Source organism: Gambusia affinis, linkage group LG20 (assembly GCF_019740435.1).
Source record: "Gambusia affinis linkage group LG20, SWU_Gaff_1.0, whole genome shotgun sequence".
In the NCBI taxonomy this organism is placed as follows: Eukaryota; Metazoa; Chordata; class Actinopteri; order Cyprinodontiformes; family Poeciliidae; genus Gambusia; species Gambusia affinis.
In genome coordinates, this window is record NC_057887.1 from 9,847,193 (window position 1) to 9,865,596 (window position 18,404).

The 18,404-nt window shown below is 43.4% G+C and overlaps 2 protein-coding genes across 3 annotated transcripts in view; one reads left to right on the forward strand and one right to left on the reverse strand.

Annotated features, from left to right (window-relative positions):
* The first annotated feature begins 2,447 nt into the window (after positions 1–2,447).
* stx4 (syntaxin 4) lies at positions 2,448–11,375 on the forward strand. Its single transcript, XM_044102607.1, has 10 exons — positions 2,448–2,658; positions 2,971–3,072; positions 5,464–5,563; positions 5,746–5,820; positions 5,895–5,965; positions 6,393–6,501; positions 7,971–8,044; positions 9,147–9,284; positions 9,359–9,469; positions 10,064–11,375. The coding sequence occupies exons 1-10, from the start codon at positions 2,629–2,631 to the stop codon at positions 10,139–10,141; spliced, it is 888 nt and encodes a 295-aa protein (XP_043958542.1). The 5' UTR covers positions 2,448–2,628; the 3' UTR covers positions 10,142–11,375.
* Positions 11,376–11,427: 52 nt separating this feature from the next.
* Positions 11,428–18,404, reverse strand: part of LOC122823211 (Snf2-related CREBBP activator protein) — a 37,585-nt gene continuing 30,608 nt past the window's right edge. For both annotated transcript variants that reach the window (XM_044102606.1, XM_044102605.1), the window contains 5 exons: positions 18,126–18,240; positions 17,919–18,044; positions 17,653–17,829; positions 17,484–17,567; positions 11,428–16,676 (listed from right to left, as the gene is read on the reverse strand). In XM_044102606.1, the coding sequence (XP_043958541.1) occupies positions 12,576–16,676; positions 17,484–17,567; positions 17,653–17,829; positions 17,919–18,044; positions 18,126–18,240 (4,603 nt within the window). In that variant the 3' untranslated portion in view covers positions 11,428–12,575. The remainder of the gene's footprint in view (positions 16,677–17,483; positions 17,568–17,652; positions 17,830–17,918; positions 18,045–18,125; positions 18,241–18,404) is intronic.

Genomic DNA, 18,404 nt, shown 5'->3' on the forward strand with positions numbered 1-18,404 from the left:
AATACACATTGCTGTGGGTTAGTATCCCGTTACCTCCTCAAACAACATGCGTAGCATGTCTCCCACCGTTGGTGTGTTGCTCATCGTGACACAAACAGCAACATTCAGGATGCTGGTCAGAGTTTGGGGGGGGGGGGGAACTGCATCAGTCTGCTGTCTTTTTGATGTTCCATACACATGCACATTATGTATATTATGTTCACAAAAATCTTGTACAATAGTGTATTGTTATTATAATTTTGTTGTCGTTGTTGTTAGTCTTGTTTTTATATATATTTAACACTTGGAACCTTTGTGTGAACCTACATATCTTTCATTTCCCCATTAAAAGCTACTTCTATTGCATTCTATTCTGCTTTATTTTGATTATTTTTATGTATAAAGTCCATTGAATCCAATCAGTTAACTACAGTTAACTGACGTCAGACAAAAGTCTGACGTCTATCAGTCTGGAAAAGGTTACAAACCCATGTCTAAGCCTGCAAACTACACTGAGAGCCTTTATCTAAATATGCTAACGAGTGGATAGCCTTCTGAATTTACTTTAAGGGAACATTAAAGAGTTATGCAGGAGGCCACAATAGAGCCCAGTACAATACTTAGGTTCAGTGTTCATGTTCACAACATAGAAAGCAAATATTGTAAATAGTCCATGCAAATCCTTGATGGCAGCTGTTGCAGCCAGTGGATTCCACAAGCAGTTACCTTTTCATGTACGGCTGGGTTTGTTTGGATAGTCTTGTTTTCCATTAATTAATCATATCATCACAAAAAAGTTCAAAAGAAATACCATAAAATACTGGTGTGGCACAAATATGTTTTTCCATAGTGCTGCAAGTACTTCAAAATCACAAAAGACAAAAAGGAGTTGTTCTCAGGTACCTGGTCAGTTATTCTGTCATTACATTTAAGCATAAGTGGCAAAAGTGAAAAAATAAACAGAAGTCACTTATTTTCACTTCATTATAAGCAGTATTTAGAGACATCACAAAATATTGACAAATATATATTATATCCAAATAACAGAAGTGTCAGCTAAATAACATATCAAGATGACTGAGCTAAGCGGTGATACTTATAATGTGCTCTTCCGTTTTCATAACCTTTCAGTAGGAAATATGTAGCATAACACAACATGAACATTATTTATTTTATGCAGTTAATCTGGGACCATCTGTGATCAGATCAACAAACTTTTCTTTTTCCGACTAATTTCTAAAGCTCCTCGGAAAATTCCCATGTCCACATCCCCCCACTCATACAGCCAAAAACTATGCAAAGATGCTAATTGTCACTTCAACTAATTTGCACGCCATTTTGTGCACTTTTGTGAATTTTTTGCTTTTTTTGCACTCTCACTCCATATTCTCTAAACATTAATTCCTATTTACTTCAAAACGTTGTGTTTTGGTAAAAATCTCAGTAATATTTTCCATTTTTGTATGGTGCCTTAAGTCTAAAACAACATAGTTATGTTTTTTTGTATGAACAAATGAGCAATCATGATTGGAAAAAAAGTTCTTGTGAGAAATCAGGCAGAACCTTGGCAGGTAAACAGCGCCACCTCGAGGGTTGTCATTTAAAAGAGAGAGGAAACATTAAATTTACTCCTGTGTTTTGAATAACTTCATTGTTCGTGTCGTTAATCACAAACTTTTATTTATTTTATTGGGAACTGATGAAGGAGGCCAAAAACCTTGCAATGGTAGCCTCCATTTTAATCCAGTCCCTGATACTTTGATACTCCTAAATAAAATCCAGTGGATTCAGTTCAGTCACCTCATTACTAAATAATGGAGTACACCTCTGTGTATTTTAATCTGTAGGTAATCCATCATGAAGAATAAAGATGTGGAGATATTTTACCCATGGTTAGATCATAAAACCATAGCCAAAAGCTTTAAATATCTTATAGAACATTCTCCAGTCTGTCATCTGAAGATGGATTTGCAAATCTTTGAAGAACAGATAGGCTGGACCAGAAAAAACATAAATCAGTACAACAACTAAAAGACCCGTGGATGAGCCGCAGAGATCAACTATTACTCATTCATTCCAAAAATCTAGATTTTAAGGAAGAGTGGCATGAAGGATCCCAAGGCTGTTGAAAGAAAGTCATACGAAAGCCTGCTACTCACCCAATAAATAGGTGATTTATTTATTTTTTGTATTTTATTACTGTATTTTATATCACTATATATTCTACATACATATCTGTCCTAGGAGAGTTGCTTTTACTCTCACAGTATATTATATCAAAAGCTATTCTTTTCTATTCTAATCTACTGTTATTCCGCTATCGTAATAATTTTACTCTTACCCAAGGCCTCTTTTTGGCTAGTCTGACCACGGATGCAGTAAAGTGTTAAAATATTAAAAATTGTGAAAAGCTGTGTACGGACCGCAACAAGGTGTTTTAGCTGATAACAGCATCTGCCACGCGATGGCGTCCCAGAGTTGGTGGCTGCTGTCAGACCGCAGAAGAAGAAGTGTACTACTGGAATTTACTTGTTGAATGACAGAAGAGGAAACACTTCGGGAGTTTCATAATCGGGAACAGCTATTGTTTCTTTTCGGCGTCGAGTCGCAGCGGGTTTCAACGTCAGATTGTAAACTTCTTTCGGAAAAATGCGGGACCGAACAAAAGAATTAGGAAGCGTGAGTTTCAAAGTTAGCGGCTAACATTAGCGAGCTAACCTGAAAAAGAAAAGTTAATGGTGTAGTCGAGGAGCGACTTTAAGCTCCAGTCTGTGGTGACAGCTTTTATTAAAATGACAACACAGGTTATGATGTCAAAAATGTTGTGTTTAATGGCTGTTTTTGAGTGTTTTTGGGAGCTTTATTGAGAGCTTCCGTTAGGATATGTGAGGCCAGGAGGCAGACTGGGCAGGGCTGCAGGGGGAGCAGCACAGTCAATGAAATCTAGCAGGGGGCTCATGTCTCTGTGGATCTGTTTTTATACTTCTACAGAATGCCGACGCTTCAGATGACGACGACGAAAGCAAAGCTCTGATGACCAAACCTGGAACATCAGCGAAGGATGACAAGGACAATGAGGCTTTCTTCAAAAAGGTCAGGCCAGCTGAGAAGAGAAGTGAAACCTCGTCCAGACGACTTGAAACATCCCTAAATATGCTATCCAAAGGGTTATTATTATTATTATTATTATTATTATTATTATTATTATTATTATTATTATTATTATTGAAAGAGTTTTAGAAATAACCACGATCGTATGTGTAGGTTGAAAAGTAGGAGCCTTCATTTACTGCAGGGTTGTGAAACTCATTTTCATTTTCGGCCATATCAAAAACCTAAACGCTCTCAAAGGGCCAGTTGTGCCAGAATGTATTAATAAAACCAATTCTGCACGTTAAGTGGCTCGAGATTCCATTTGTTATCAATATGCTCCGTTTACGAAAAGTAAAAAAAAAAAAAATCCACATCACATTTTGCAGTTTTTAGTCTTATTTGACGTATCTCATTTAAACCCTCTATATTGTGCATCACTAAGGAACATTACAACACTTTTCCAGGCTGATGTCCAACTCTTTCAGTTTCTGATTTCATTTACCAATGGATGGCAACCTTTCCAGTTCTCTGTTACCATGGTAACAGAGTTTCCGCACAAAGCCTCTTTGGTTTGCATTTCATATTTGCCTTATAACATACTTTAGTTGCTTTCGTCTGGCTTGTCTGGGTTCCCATCATATCTGATAATGCAGGTCTTCCAGTCTGGAAACATTCAGTTTTGTTTTGGTTGTGATTCTAAAACAAATGCAAGCAGACTACATGCTGTACAGCTGCTCCATAGCTTTAGTTGTATTAACATGCTTAAGATTTCTAATGACATAAAAAACATCAGAATGATGAAAGGCTACATTGCTAACAAGAAAATTGGCAACGATAAGCAAATGTATTTACTTTTAACATTAGAAAACTCAAAACTGGAGTATATGATTGGACATAACATGTTTTTTGAGGTGATTGTGAGTCCAGGAGTATTATTACTAATCAAGCTACTGGAGCGCAAAAAGCATGAAAAGGGAGAAATGTGACTTTGTCGTAATAATTTATGTGCTGTCCTTCAAAGAACACAGCATCCAGTTTCTGAAAGTGTTAAAATCAGGGCAAGATCTTTAAATATCGCACAGCCTGGTTGTTTTGACAACACGTTGGGCCTTAGTAATCCCTTTCCTCTGACCGAGGCCATGGACGAGGATTTTTGGTTTCAGTTCAAAAGATCTTGGTGTGAGAAAAGCAAGTGGCCATAAAAGTAATTTAAAAGCAAAAAAACAACAAAGGTGTTTTCTGTTTTTGTTTTAATTATTTTTTATGGCAGTTTGAGTGAAATTACCAGTCAACGTGACCAAGCAAGGTCATTATCTGCTGATGTAAACTCCTGTTCTGTTACAATAACAAACAACCATCCACTGATGAGGAGCTAGCAAATAAATGAAAACTTTTGTTTAATTTATCTATTATTTTTTTTAAATGGATAAATAAGGCCTCCTGTCCTGGACTATAATAATGCAGTTTTATTATTCTGATAAATATCTTGTCTTATTCCCCTTAGTGGAAGAGAAACATAAATAAATGCACCATCAAAACTTTAAATCACTGAACAATAATTGAGCCTTTCCTGACAACTTGTTAGTTCTTTATACTTTGTCCACCTCATGCAGTAATTATATATTCATATACTTATATAATACATATATAACTGCAGTTACTACTGGTGCAGTAGCTTGGAAATCTAACAAACCAGCACCCTACTGAGTGACTTATAAGAGTTCCTAGTGAACCCAGTCCGCCTGTCGTTCACCACGGTAGGAATTGACGTCTTATAGCAACATCTGCAACTGGAGGCTCTCAGTTGAACAGGCCTGTTGGTCAGGTGTCAGCCCTCATTCTGGTCTGCAAGTCTCACATTCCTCCACATAACTGGTCCGTGCTTTTCTTGTAAGAAACTGCAGTACAACGATGCAGCTGTCAAAATGTTACTTTGAAGACGTCGGCAAATGCTTCCTGCTAAGGTTACATACAATCTAAGAACTGCTGTAAAAAATAAAATTAAATTAAAAAAAAGAAGTATTTTTATTCTATAAAATTGATGCATTTGAGGTTGCCTCGTTGGTTCTGGCTGTTGCTCCCAGTTCTGGGTGTCTGTCCCAGCCGTTGCATAAGCTGTGATGCGTTTTCTGCCCTCGGCTAATGTCCAGCTGTTTACTAATCCAGGGGCAAACAGTTCCTCAAACAGAGACGTTTACTTTCATTAATGAATGAAAATTTCTTTGAAAAGCAATATTAACTGGGTCAGCGGTGGATGTATGAGAAGGCGATGAAAGCGATTCATAAAGCATGTTAAGTTGTTTACCACAGTTCTTCTTTCTCTTTCTACAGTTTGTGGTTTTGTCGTTGTCTGAAATATAAGAAAGACAAATTGCAACATTTGTGTTGCAGGTGCAAGATATTCACGAGTGCCTGCACGCGCTCAGGAGGATGGTGACCGAATTGGAGAACAAGCAGAAAACCGTGCTGGGCGTGGCGCTGCCAGAAGAGAGTACGTGTTTCAATCCAGAACGTCGTTCGCTTCAGCTAAATGCTCTAAATAATAATAAAACTCTGTTCTTAACGAAACGTTTCATTTTTAATTGAGCTAAACACTTCCCCAGGAACATATCTGATGCATGTTTAGGTAGGATATTCACACTGGTACTTGTCCTTCTCTGAATCCTCGGCCAGGCATGAAGAAAGAGCTCCAAACTCTCCGAGACGAGATCAAGACGTTGGCCGGTCAGATCCAGAGGAAGCTGAAGAGTAAGAGCTTTTCAGGTGGACGTTTTCGGTCTCCAGCCAGTCAGATTTAAGCCGTCGCCACTTTTTCTCTGCAGGTATCGAGCCTAAAAAGGGAGACGACGATGGAAAATATATTTCTATCAACATTCGGATGCAGCGCACTCAGGTAGCGTCTGAACAGGGAAACATGTTTAATTTTATTGTCTTCCCTGAAGGCTTTGGTGTTTAAGAAAAGGCCACAAGAACAAATGCATGGATTATAATACATCATTCTAAATAGCCTGCTTTTTACACTTTTTTCCTTTCACTGAATCTTCCGTGATGATGTTTGGGTGCAACACTCTGAGAACCGGATTTCCAAATAAAAAAAAAAAAATTATAATCTGACAAGAAGACCACAGACCGACATGACCACACTTTTTTCCCTCCACTCAACTTTCCGTTGACATGCAGGGATGCAGAAGACACCTGAAATAAGTTTCAGTTTTTCATCACATAAGTTTGAGAGCGGCAGCTGTTTAATTACACGCTTGAGAAGAGCGACGTTGCGGCTCGTTTCCCAGACTTGAAATGGTTCGCGTCTCTTTTCTCAGCACGGCGTTCTGTCGAAGGAGTTTGTGGAGCTGATGGGCTACTGCAACACCATCCAGTCCCAGTACAGAGACCGGAACGTGGAGCGAATACAGCGCCAGCTGAAGATTAGTGAGTCCACCAAGCTCAGTTCTTCTTTCTCTGTCTACAGTTTGTGCTTTTATTCTGCTAGGAAACATAAAATAAAATAAATCAGGCATCACTTCCTCTCAGCTGCCGCCGGTTGCCATGACAGTCCTCGCCAGACTCGTCTGTCGCATTGATTTTAACGGCTACAACAGATTAACATTTATACACGTCGCATAAATGCAGATTTGGAAAAAAAAAAGACAGTAATATTAATGCTTAAGAAAGAGAAGGTGACATTTGGAGGTTGACGGCTCTGCTGGGGGCATTTCTTAACTCTCTCCCATGATGCAACAATCGTGTTCGTTTCTGTTTCTGTTTATTTATCTGAACTTTGCTTCTGGGATTTCAAGATGATAAAGGCTCGCAAATCAGAGGCTTTGCACGTTCACTGACTGCGTTCAGGATAGAGAACAATCGAGTTACGGATGAGAATCTGCTTATAATAATAAGGATGCATTCAAAGCATTTATAAACGCAGCCTTGATTACCTCTTGTGTGGAAATGTAGCTTTATATTTTTCCTAAACGTTTCTCAAGAGCACAGGTTGCCTTCCTGATCTGTCCATTTTTTTATTTTATTTTTTAAAGTAAAGAAATAATACTAAACAAAACCAAAACCTCTTGGTTGAGCTTTTCGTACTAATATTGACATATAATGTTCAAAGTAATATTTTGTCTTTTCCCAGCGTTGTTCACACAGACTAAATTACAAGTCATATTGTTCTTTCTGCTCTCAAACATGTGTGGTGTAAAAAAAAGAAAAAGCAACCACCAACAATTATAAATTGAGTGATACCACACAAAAAGCTGCAGATTCTTCCCAACTTTGGTAAACCAATCTAAACACTTTTTGTTTAGATTGGCGTTGCTGTTTTTACGACTAAACCACACACAATGAGCTGCAAAAATTCATCTGCAAAGGTTGGTGTTGAGTTGCAAATCTAATGATCTTGTATTGCCACGAATGAAGCAAAAATACTGTTAAGTTTCAGGGATGATCAGAATTTCTCTGAACTGGAGGCAGACGAGCCTCTCTTACAGTAAACACAGACGGAAATGAAAAATTGTTGAACTTTTGACTTAGTTTTGTTGCTCAGTTTGTCTCAGAAAAGTCTGATGTGGCAACGATGATCGGTTCTAGTTAAAGGTCAGCAAACAAACTCATGTCCCGTGACTTTCTACCTTCTCACAATCCGTTCACACACATACTTGAAACAGTCCTCCATGTGCCAGCTGCATGGACACCGAAACAGTCAGGAAGTGGCTCTGAAAGAGTCGCAGCTTCCTGGAGAGTCTTGAACCTGAGCCAGACGTCGGCGGCTCCTCTGGCAGGTTTCAACGGGAGCAGCTTCTGAAATGCTACGGTGTTAGCGCAGCGCAGCGCAGCACACAGATCTGCATGTAGCTTTGTTATTGTTCCGGACTCTCATCTGCTTTACCCTCCGATTTCAGCCGGCGCCAACGTGACCGATGAGGAGCTGGACTCGATGCTCGAAAGCGGCCAGACGGATGTTTTCACTCAGAACGTGAGTTCTCTGGAAGAGAAATGGGCGGTAACCATGGAAACACAGATTAGCTGCTGTCAGTCAGGTTGACAGGTTTGATTTTTTTTTTTTTTTCTCTTCCTTTAAACTGGACCAGATTTGGTAAGAAAATCCTAGTTAGATTAGATTAAATATCCATCTAATGTTTCCACATTAGAACCACAAACCTCTCTGCTTCCTTTAGGGGTTTTTATGCCACAGACCAACACAAAGGTGTCCTACATGAGAACTGGATGAAAAATGAGGGACGTTTTGTCAAATAAAACTCTGAAAACGTTTTATTCCATTATTACAACAGACTCTCAATTGGATTTAAATCTAGACTTTGACTTGGCCGTTGTAACATACAGAAACGCTTGCATAAACCCTTCCGTTGTTCCTCTGGCTGCACGTTTATGGTTACCGTCCTGCTGGAGGGTTAAGCTCGGCATCACCACGTTTCACGTTTTCACGTAGGCCAAAAAGCTCTGCTTTCGTCCCGTCTGCCGAGATGGCCTTCTTCCAGAGTTGGGCCAGTCACAATAACAAATACCACTGGACGATAAGCGGTCTCAGAAATTATTGGCGTAAACGATAGCACTGTCGTTTGGATACCGTTTTCAAGTAATGTCTTAGTAATGCCACAATAATGCAATAGTTTAATTTCGTACGCTGGAATTGGAGGACATCTTAAAATTTGTAAAACACAACAACCAAAAGCAATAAGGTGAGAATAAAAACACACACAACCGAAACCATAAAGAAAGTGGATGTAAACAAAATGGCTCTTTAGAAAATATCAATCATCAGAATGCAGATTGAGCTTATTTTAATTTATCCAGGTTCATTTACTGCGACAGCTTAATCAGTCAATATGGCTAAATACACTGCATGAATTCAAGTTATTATTCGCAAAACATTGCTCAAATGTTACTTTTTTCATTTGTAGGCTTTGCATTCCTTTGAGTTGGTCTGCTACATAATAACCCAATACGAACACCTGTGGTTGAATCAACTGTAGCGTTTTGGCGTCGCCGTGGCGCAGAGCGAGGATTCCTGTCTTGTTAAAATACGAGACGCAAACACAAACCTCTCTGGTGTCCAGATCCTTAACGATGCTCAGGCCACGAAGCAGGCCCTGAACGAGATCGAGTCCAGACACGACGAGATCCTCAAGCTGGAGAGGAGCATCAGAGAGCTGCACGACATGTTCCAGTACCTCGCCATGGAGGTGGAGGCCCAGGTAAACCGCGGCGACGACGAACCTTCAGACTCCTCTGAAGAAGGTTTGATTCTGACGCGCTTTGTCGTCTTCAGGGGGAAATGGTGAACAGGATTGAAAATAACATCAACCAGTCTTCGAACTACGTGGAGAAAGCAAAGACCAACCTAGAGCAAGCCGTCACGTATCAGAGCAAAGCCCGCAAGGTAAACACGGTCCGCTTTCCGCCCGCCTAGTTTCAAGTCTACCTATGAAAACACAAGCTTCCAAAAAGTTAACATTCGTCGTCTTCAGTTTTGGAAACTTCAGAAAACACAAATATTTCTGCTCCAATGATGGAAGTGAAAGAACGAAGCTTGGATTTAAACCGGCCTTTAAAATCTGCATGTTTTTTTTTTTTTTGTGTTTTTTTTTATGCGATAGTTATAAGTGTGTGACATGTTAAGCTTCCCTTTCAGGCAAATTCTAGTTTACTTCCTACTTGTTTTTGTCCTGTAAAGCACTGCAGATTTCCCTTAGTATTAATGTTACAAAGCATTATGAATGAACAGTTTCCTTCTGTTCAGCTCCCTCCATTTTCCCATCAGCTCAGAAAATCTGTTCCTGCTAAAGAAATTCAAAATTCTACATCTTTGTAGTGTGTTCAAAGCGATGTTAGTTTTGACACATTTTGCACTTTTACAAGGTCAGCTTTATATGAACGTGAACGTTTAAGGGTTATAATCCTGTTTTCTTTGCGTATTTTTTTAATTTATTTTTTGCTTCTCTCGTTTCAATAATTTCTTTTCTTTCCACTGCAGAAAAAGATCTGGATTGCCATCTGTTTGGCCATCCTCCTCCTCATCATAGTCATCGCAGTGGTCTCCTCCTTCGCGTAGCGACACCTGGCTCCAAGCACATTGTGTAAATGCATCAGTTCATCAAGCCCGCAAGGAAGCGCGGGCGAATTTAGTCTGCGTGTCCACACCTTCCTCCTGTATCCTCTTCACGTCCTCGTCTTCCTCTGACACATCTGTCCATCCTCATTTACGTTCCGAGGGGAGACGCGCTCGCGCATCAATCTCGCCTGCGGTTTCCGTGCTGCGGGTTTTTGTCGGTTTCTTTTCCCACGACTCAAGAGGCCGCCTTCACTGTTACTTCGGCTGCACCTCCTTCGTGCAGAAGGGAAAGCAAACAGAGGAACTATAAGTGACCTTGAGCAAGGCACGCTGCAGTATTTAAGCCCCGACACTGATTATGCTGTTCTCAGGAAAAACTGTTTGATTCTTGTTACGCCTCTTGCATGAAATTAGAGACCTTAAAACATTTTTTATAGCCTTACAAAAAGAGACTAATATAATTGTACATAATGTAATGTTGCAGATTTACACTTTTGTTTGTTTGTTTTTTTTTTTTTTTTTAACTCTATCAAACTGCTTTCGTGTAACGAGTGTAAATAGGTTTTTTTCGGTCCCTGGTGTAAGAAGCTGCCTTGTAAAGACGAAACACTTTAGTCCGAGAAGCTCGTGTAAACGATCGGAACGTCGCTCAGGCTTCTGCGACAAATACAAATGAGGAAAGTCTTTAAAACCGTGCCTTCTCCTTTATATAGGGCGGGGAACATTATGTTATGCACTAACGCTGTTAAGAAGGGATGGAGTTGAGTTTTTAAATCGCCTTTTGTGTTTTAATTCAGTCTTTGCATCACAGCTGTACTCCTGCTTAAACTGGTTACTTTTTTTTTTTCCCCCCCTTCAGTTTGTCGCATCGTGACGACTCTGTCCTTGGCATGAGCCTGTATCAAAACCCACCGAATCTACAAAAAATATATACATCATGAACTAATTGCTCCCTATTGTTTTATGACTGGAAATATTTCCAAAAAAAAAAAAAGCCAGGTTTGTCCTTGTGAGATGAGGAATGGTGACGTTTCCTTATTTCATCCAGCAGCAAGTGGGGGAGGGGCTGCTTCACAGAGTCAGATGAAATTCAGGTCACTCACGTTTTTCTGTCATCTTATTAAAAGTTGGGAAAGGTCCACCAAGTAGCAGAAAGAGTCCTTACTGTATATTACATCTGATAAAGGTTGCATGAATGTTTTTAAATAAAGTTCTACTACTCTGACCCCCACAATCCCCATCAGTACTTTTTTTTTAAAATCATCTCCAAAAACTCACAAAAGCAGCAATTTTTGGTCTTTTTATTCAACTGCAAATGTCTTAATCTTCAAGTAAAACAAGGTGGAATAACAAGGGATCAAAGGAATGCAACAAATAGAGAGACGAACCAAAAGTAAGACCATCACCAGGAATCACCCGTTCCCGACAGATATCAAAATTAAATTTTACCGTCATCTGGAGCTGTACCGCTCATTTTATTCACATATATTTCCTCTTACATGAACGGAGGGTGACGAAGTGATGTCGGGGTGAGAAGAAACCTGTTAGCGCTGATGATGCTGATCATATATTTTGAGTATTTTTATTTTTTTTGTTGTTTTTTTTTTTTAACGAGAATGTGAAGCGCTCCACTGTCAGGAGCTTCAACAAGGCAGTCTGAGGTCAGGAAACCATCAGGCCCAGCAGGCACTCTTCACGAAAACATTTACCCCCTTTATTCAGTATAAATACTAGACTTTAGCGTTAACTGTTCAATCAGTACATTTTTTCAAACTGTAGATACACTGCAAGATACTAAGGACCGATTAACCCAGTTCATATGAAACACCAAAATGTACTGAAAAAGCCACATTATCTTCTCTTAATGTGCAAATTAATCCGATGAACAGAACTGACTGGGTGGGAGTAACATGGAATGGGGTCATCCAGCGCTCTGACAGACCTGCTCTCTTCCTAACACCCTGGAAGAAATCATAAAAATATGCATAACTTCTCAAAAGAATCAAGAGTTGATGGAAGTTGCAGAAGCAGTAACCTCCAAGTTACAATAAACGGGTCGCTTCAGGGTGCAAATGTTGGACAAATTCATTTCTATTTGAAACCCCCCCCACCCCCAACAGAGGGTGCTGTAAAGTCCCACCTCTGGCTTCCAGTCTTCAATAATTACAGTACTTTACGTGTTTAACCTTGCACCTTTCGTCCCTGGAGGTGAATTAAACCGCTGCACCTCCTCTGTCTTCAGTCCAGTCGCCCTGCGCCTCCCCCCTCTCCAGCAGGCACCACCCGGCAGTGAGGGGGGACCGGCTCGGTTCAGAAAGGGAGGCAGGGAGGCGTCTGCTTCGTGCAGCATGCGCTCCCTGCACAGCAGCCCTAGAGATTGTGACATGCTCTCGTTTCTGCTTTTAACTCTTTTTGTAAATCTTTGGCACTCTGGTCATGTCTTGTTGCGTTGTTGACTGGAGGAGGAGCGGGTGCTAGCGGCTGGGGAGCGCGCCTGCACCGCTGCGAGCGCAGCGACGCTCCGCAGCACCCTGTCCGGCATCCCCTCTGCTCCCGGGCTGCTCGTTACCTCCTGAGACTTCCTGCTGTCCTTCCGCCTCTCCCTCCTGTCGCTGTCCCGTTCGCTGCCTGAAGACGCGGCCCGGGAGCCTCTGCGCTCCGTGTTCTGGGAGCTGATGCTGCGGGTGCGCTGGCTGCTGTTGCTGCTGCTGCGGCTCCGACTGCTCCGCCCGCCGCAGTCGCCCTCACAGTCGCTGCTCATGCTACTGCAGGCGCTGTGGCCTTCGCCTTCCTTTCCTCTGGACAACTTCTTACCGTCCTTCTCCTCGGGTTTGGGCCTCTTATACTCCACCTCCAGCGGCGGAACCAGCTGACCGGGACACTGCCTGGTGGAGCGGGAAGCAGGGCGGCTCGCCTGATCTGGCGTTGAAGGTTTGCCGCTTTTGTTCTTGTTGTTATTCGGATTTACTGAGTTACTTTGAGGAGAGGTGGGGTCTTTAGGCTTTTGGTTTTTGTCGGAAGTGGAAGCAGCAGCTTTGGCTGCTGCATCTTTCCGTGGCGTGTGACCAGGAGTGTCCACTCTGCCTTTCATGGCTAGAAGCTTGGCAGCCGCATTCAGGGCCGAGCAGCGCTTCCCTAAAACCTCGGGCTCGGGCGGCAACAAGGGGGCGCTGTTTGTCTGTGCTTTGCTATCCTGTGACAGCTGAGGTCCCGTGGACTTCCTGGCCATCCTGACCGAAGAAGTGTCGCTTCCCGACTCTCCCCCAGTGGATGCGGTGGCATTGTTGGATGCGTTTTTGTCCGAGCTGTGTGTATTTTTCACATCCTTACTCTCCTTGTTGCCCTCTTCCTTCTCCTCGTCCTGCAGCCGGCGCTTGGCAGATCGGGTAAGTCGGGTCCTGCTCTCACTGCTGTCAGAGTCGGAGGAGGAAGAGGAAGAGGAAGACCTGGACCGTCTCCTGTGAGAGGCAGCCGTCCCAGCTTCATTCTTAGTCTCTTCCTCATCTTCCTCTTTCTCCTCGGGCTCTCCCTCAGATGCGTCAGTTCGCCTCTTCTTGGCAGGATGTCTGTTCTCATATGTCTTCTTGTGGTGAGCGTGTCTAGTGAGGGTCGATGAAGAGCTCCCCGACGATGGAGAAGAGGAGCACACAGAGTCCTGGCTGCTCTCACGGCTGATGGATCGCTTCTGCTTGGAAAGTTTCTGATCTTCAGCAGCTTCCTGCTCTGCTTCTTTCCCATCTCTATCTTTCAGAAGAGCCGCTTTTGGTTCTTCTTTTTCCTTTCCTGGGTCAGAGGAAGTTTCCACCTTTCTCCTCTTAGGTGGTGACGTACAGCTCTTCTCCACCTTACAGGACTCTACTTCATCCTTCACAGCATCTGCAACTATTTCTACTTCATAGTCTCCTTTAGTTTCCCTTATTGTAGCTGATTTCTCAACGGTTTCGTCCTTCTGGAGAGGCATCTCAGTGGGAGTCTCTTCAGAAGCATCAGTAGGCGCAGACGGTTCTTCCACTGGAGAAATGGTTGCAGCGGTTTGGGTAGTGGAAACCGAAGGAGACGAATCAGAGGCAGCAGCTGATATTTGGACTGCTTCCATGGCTACAGAGGTTGATGTAGATCTAATCTCTGAAGGACTTTCTGATGATGAGATTTCCATCATTCTCTCCGCTACTGCTGCAGTGGTAGAAGAAGTTGCGCTGACTTCCTCTATTAAAGGTAAACGAGTTTCTGCAAATGTGTTCGTCTCAGCGGACATTGCGTCAGAGGTTTCTTCAGGGTTTGGCTCGGCAAATGCCTTTGTATAACTTTCATGTTCTGGCTCTAGCGGAGCCTCTGAAGCCGTTTCAGTCAGCGGTGGTGTGAAAACTGACTGGATCAGGGCTGCAGTCTCTTCAGTCTTTGGTGACGGAGTATCGTCTTCAGCAGACAGAGTAACTGTTGCAGGAGTCTCATCAGACATGTTTGAGTTTGGTGAGGTTCTTTGCTTGGATTCTTCTGGAGTTGTGCTGTTTGATTGGTCGGCCTGAGGCATTTGCGTTGCACCTGGAAGTGTTTCTGAAGTTGCCTTTGTAACCTCCTGACCTCCATGCGGAGTCGAGGTAATAGCCGGTTCTGGAGGTGCAGCAGAGTCCTCCTGTGGAGCAGCAGTTGTAGTTGTGTGCAAGTCATCTGTTGTGACGACACTTTCTGTTTTGTCAGGCTCCAATGAAGGTTGAAGTGTTTGGACTGTTGCAGCAGGTGGAGGGCTAGCGTTTGAAGCTGCATCGTCTGCAGGGGATCTAGAAGAGTCCAGTTCTGTTGGTTCCAAAGGTGCAGGGACAGGGGAAGAGGTTGGTTCTGAATTAGCTTTTGAAACAACAGTGGTTGGAGATCCTGCTGAGACTGAAGGAGGTGAGGTGGGACTTCTGGCCTCTGGGGCGGAAACTAGAGTTGATGGGAGGAGATTTTCACCTGGAGTTGATGTGGCAGCAGAAGCAGGAACTGGTGCTGGTTCGGTTGGTACCTGAATCGGAGCGGAATCAAATATGGATGTTTCAACTTTATTTTCATCAGAGGGCTGTGCTGAATTTGAAGTCTCCGTTGGTGTTTTGTGGGTTCTGGTGGACTCAGACACTGTTGTAACTGTGTTGGGAACAGCTGCGGTTGGGGAGTCCGAGGGGACTCTGCTTTCCGTTTGTGGTACACTGGAGCTTCTTGCTTCACAAACAGAATCTGACAAGACTGTGGAGTCTTTACGGGGACGACCCCTCTTCCGCTTCGGGGACAGAGGGGGGCTCTTGTCCTCGCTTGGGGAGGAAGGCGAGGGAGTCACTCTGGTTTCAGGTTCAGGTAAAGCAGTGGGGATCTTGGGGGGACGGCCTCTCTTTCTTTTACTAGGCGTCCCAAGGCAGTTGACGTTGGACTCTGTGTCCAATTTCTTGGTCTGGGGCGCTCCTCTTCCTCGACCCTGAAGCTGCTGCTGCTCACCCAGTTGAGCCGCCATGCGGGATTCGGTCTCCAGTCTGCGTCGCACAGGAAGGTTTCGCAGCACTGGCATGTCAGGAGAAAGGTGCGGTGGGGAGTAGGGAGGGTAACCTCTGACAGGCTGAGGGTGGACAGTCGGACTTTGGCTGGAGTCGGTTTCCTGGGGGGATCTGTCCACAGTGAGTTTAGTCTTTTCATTGGGGCTCTGGGATGTGTGGTCCTTGCTTTGCTCGTCAGTAAATCCAGTGGCGTGCTCCTCCACTGCCACCTCCTCCGAGGAGGCTCCAGCTTCGCTTCCTCTCCTTCTCCTCCTTCGCGGCTCCTTCTCCTCCACCACCGTGACGAGCCGTCCTGGAAGTTTCCGCAGGACTTTGGCTAATGGGGAATCGTCCACCAGGCCCCGGAGTACCTCGCCATCTGCCGACTGGCGCTTGCGAGGCGATCTGGAGCTCGTGGAGGGAGGAGACATGTGCCCCTCATCATCTTTGGTCAGATGTTCTGCTCCAAAGCTGGAGTCTAATGAAGACTCAGACATTCTCCTTTCTTTCTCGTCTTCCTTATCCTCTCTGGCTGCTTTGGAGCTTTTGGAGTCGGACTCTCCGGCGCCCTGCTGCTTCCCTCCAGGAGGAGAGCTCGTAGAAGGGGAAGGCACTGGACTGGGATGGTAACGGCTGGGTTGAATCCTCGTTTTCACAGTCTGATGATCTCTGGCGGGAGACGAGCCTTTGAAAGACTTGGAGTCGTGAACCCTGCTGGATGTGGACGTTTTGACGGGGGTGGAGTCTTTGGCAGCTCCTCGTCCTCTCAGACCGCTACGGAGTCTTTCAGGCACTTCTCTCGGAGGTTCGGGTTCGGTTTCAGGCGAAGCTCCGCGAAGTCGACCGCTAGTCCGCGTGGAGGTCAGGGTCTTGTCCTTGGGTTTGCGTCCGCGGCGAGCTGGAGCTTGCTGAGCGGGTTCAGTAGAAACAGGCGTTGACATGAAGTCATCGTCATCTTCATCTGATGTAGGGTGGAGCATTAGTCCCTCCTCCTTGGCTTGGTCCAGACCCTTCCTGGCAGCTTCCACCTGCTCCTAAAACACAAGAGCAGAATTCACCGTTTAGGTTTTGATTTCAGTAAATGTTCAGAATAAATTAATTTCTTGAGTTATTTTGATCCAATTCTTTTATATGAATGCAAACATTTAAAATACAGATAAACTATATCATCATTAGAAAGTAGATTTATTTTAGTTATTCAATTCAAAACGTCAAGCTTGAACATCTTATATTGAGAGTAATATATTTACAGTGTTTGTTTCTGGTGCTTTCATAGTTATGGCTTATAGCCATAATTGTAGACTTTAATAATAGTATTGGTTTAGCAGATGGGCAATTTTCGGCATGATCAGTCCTGACAGATAACGTGGTAAATCTTTTTCTGCTCGGTGAACTTTCCACACCTAAGCCTCATCAGAGTGCAGTTCTCTCTGAGCGAAGACTTAAGCTGAAGTATTTTGAGTATCAGTGATGTGTTTAAAAGTGAAGAGGAAGCAGAGAGACGGAAAAAGCTCTCGTCTACAACATGTTAACCTGTGTTTACTCTTTATTTAGGGTAAGAATTAGACATTTGCTGATCAGAAAACAGGATTTTTATAGCCGGTTGTTCATAATTTGGCTGGAGTTGCACCAGCCAAATTCTTGGTGCAGCTCCCAAAGTAAATAGATAACAAAAAAATATTTATTAATCAGCCAACAAAAACAAATAAAATTCACTTATTTGTCTTGAGTGAGTGTAGAACTCACAGGGAAAACAAATCTGCTTCTCATCTTATCCAGATATTTCCCCTCTAATGATTCTTCAGTAAAACACGATGAAAGAATGTCGGGTGAGAAGTTACCTCTGCTTGCTTCAGCTCCTCCTTGCAGACGTCTTCCAAAGAAGCTTCCAGGAAGTTCATGGCGTAACGTTCAATGGGAGTGAGCTGCAGACAGGCAGGAGAGATGTGAGCGGAGAGCCGAACGGAACCGGATCAACATCTGGAAACCCAGAACCGCCTCATCAGTCACCTGTTCCACTAGAGCAGCGATTTCCTGTTCGGCTTTGGACAGCTCCTCCACTTCCTCCTGCTCCCCTCCGTCGTCCAGCGGGATGTTCTCGTTGAACTCTGCCAGCTCGGCCACCTGCTCTGCTTTGGCCTGCGAAGCCGCCACGATGTCCTCCTCATCCTCGGCTCGGCACAGCGCCTGGACCGATCGTAAAGCAACGGGATGAGTCGAGCAGCGACGAGATGAGGATGTAGGTATTGCTGGGAGATGATAGGATAAAAGCTCACCTGTTCCAGGATGGTGGTGCTCTGTTTGTTGACACCCTCCTCTTCCTCAGCCTGAGGGACGGACAGCTCCACAGCCACCTCCCTCTTCTCTCCATCGTTGACGTCAAACAGCTCCCTGATGGTTTGCTGAACGAAAGGAATAATTTAGCTGATTAAATACTTTCATTTTTCATCGACGCTTTCTCAAACATGGATGGATGTTGGTACCTCTTTGAAGAAGGCAGTAGTGAAGTTTCCTCCCTCGATTGCCATATCTCCCAGCATCCTCTTCTGGTTGGCTTTCTTTAAAATGTTTTCCTCGACTGTTCTCTCACTGATTAGTCTGAAAAAGCAGAAAAATGAAAACTGTTAGAAAAAACTATTTGGCTTGTCATCAAGCCTAGGATTAACATGAATTTGTTTAGCAGTTGAATTGTACAGGACAAATATGACTTAAAACTGAAATTATCAGTGTCATTTTTTTTTTTTTTTTTTGTCAAGTCAGGC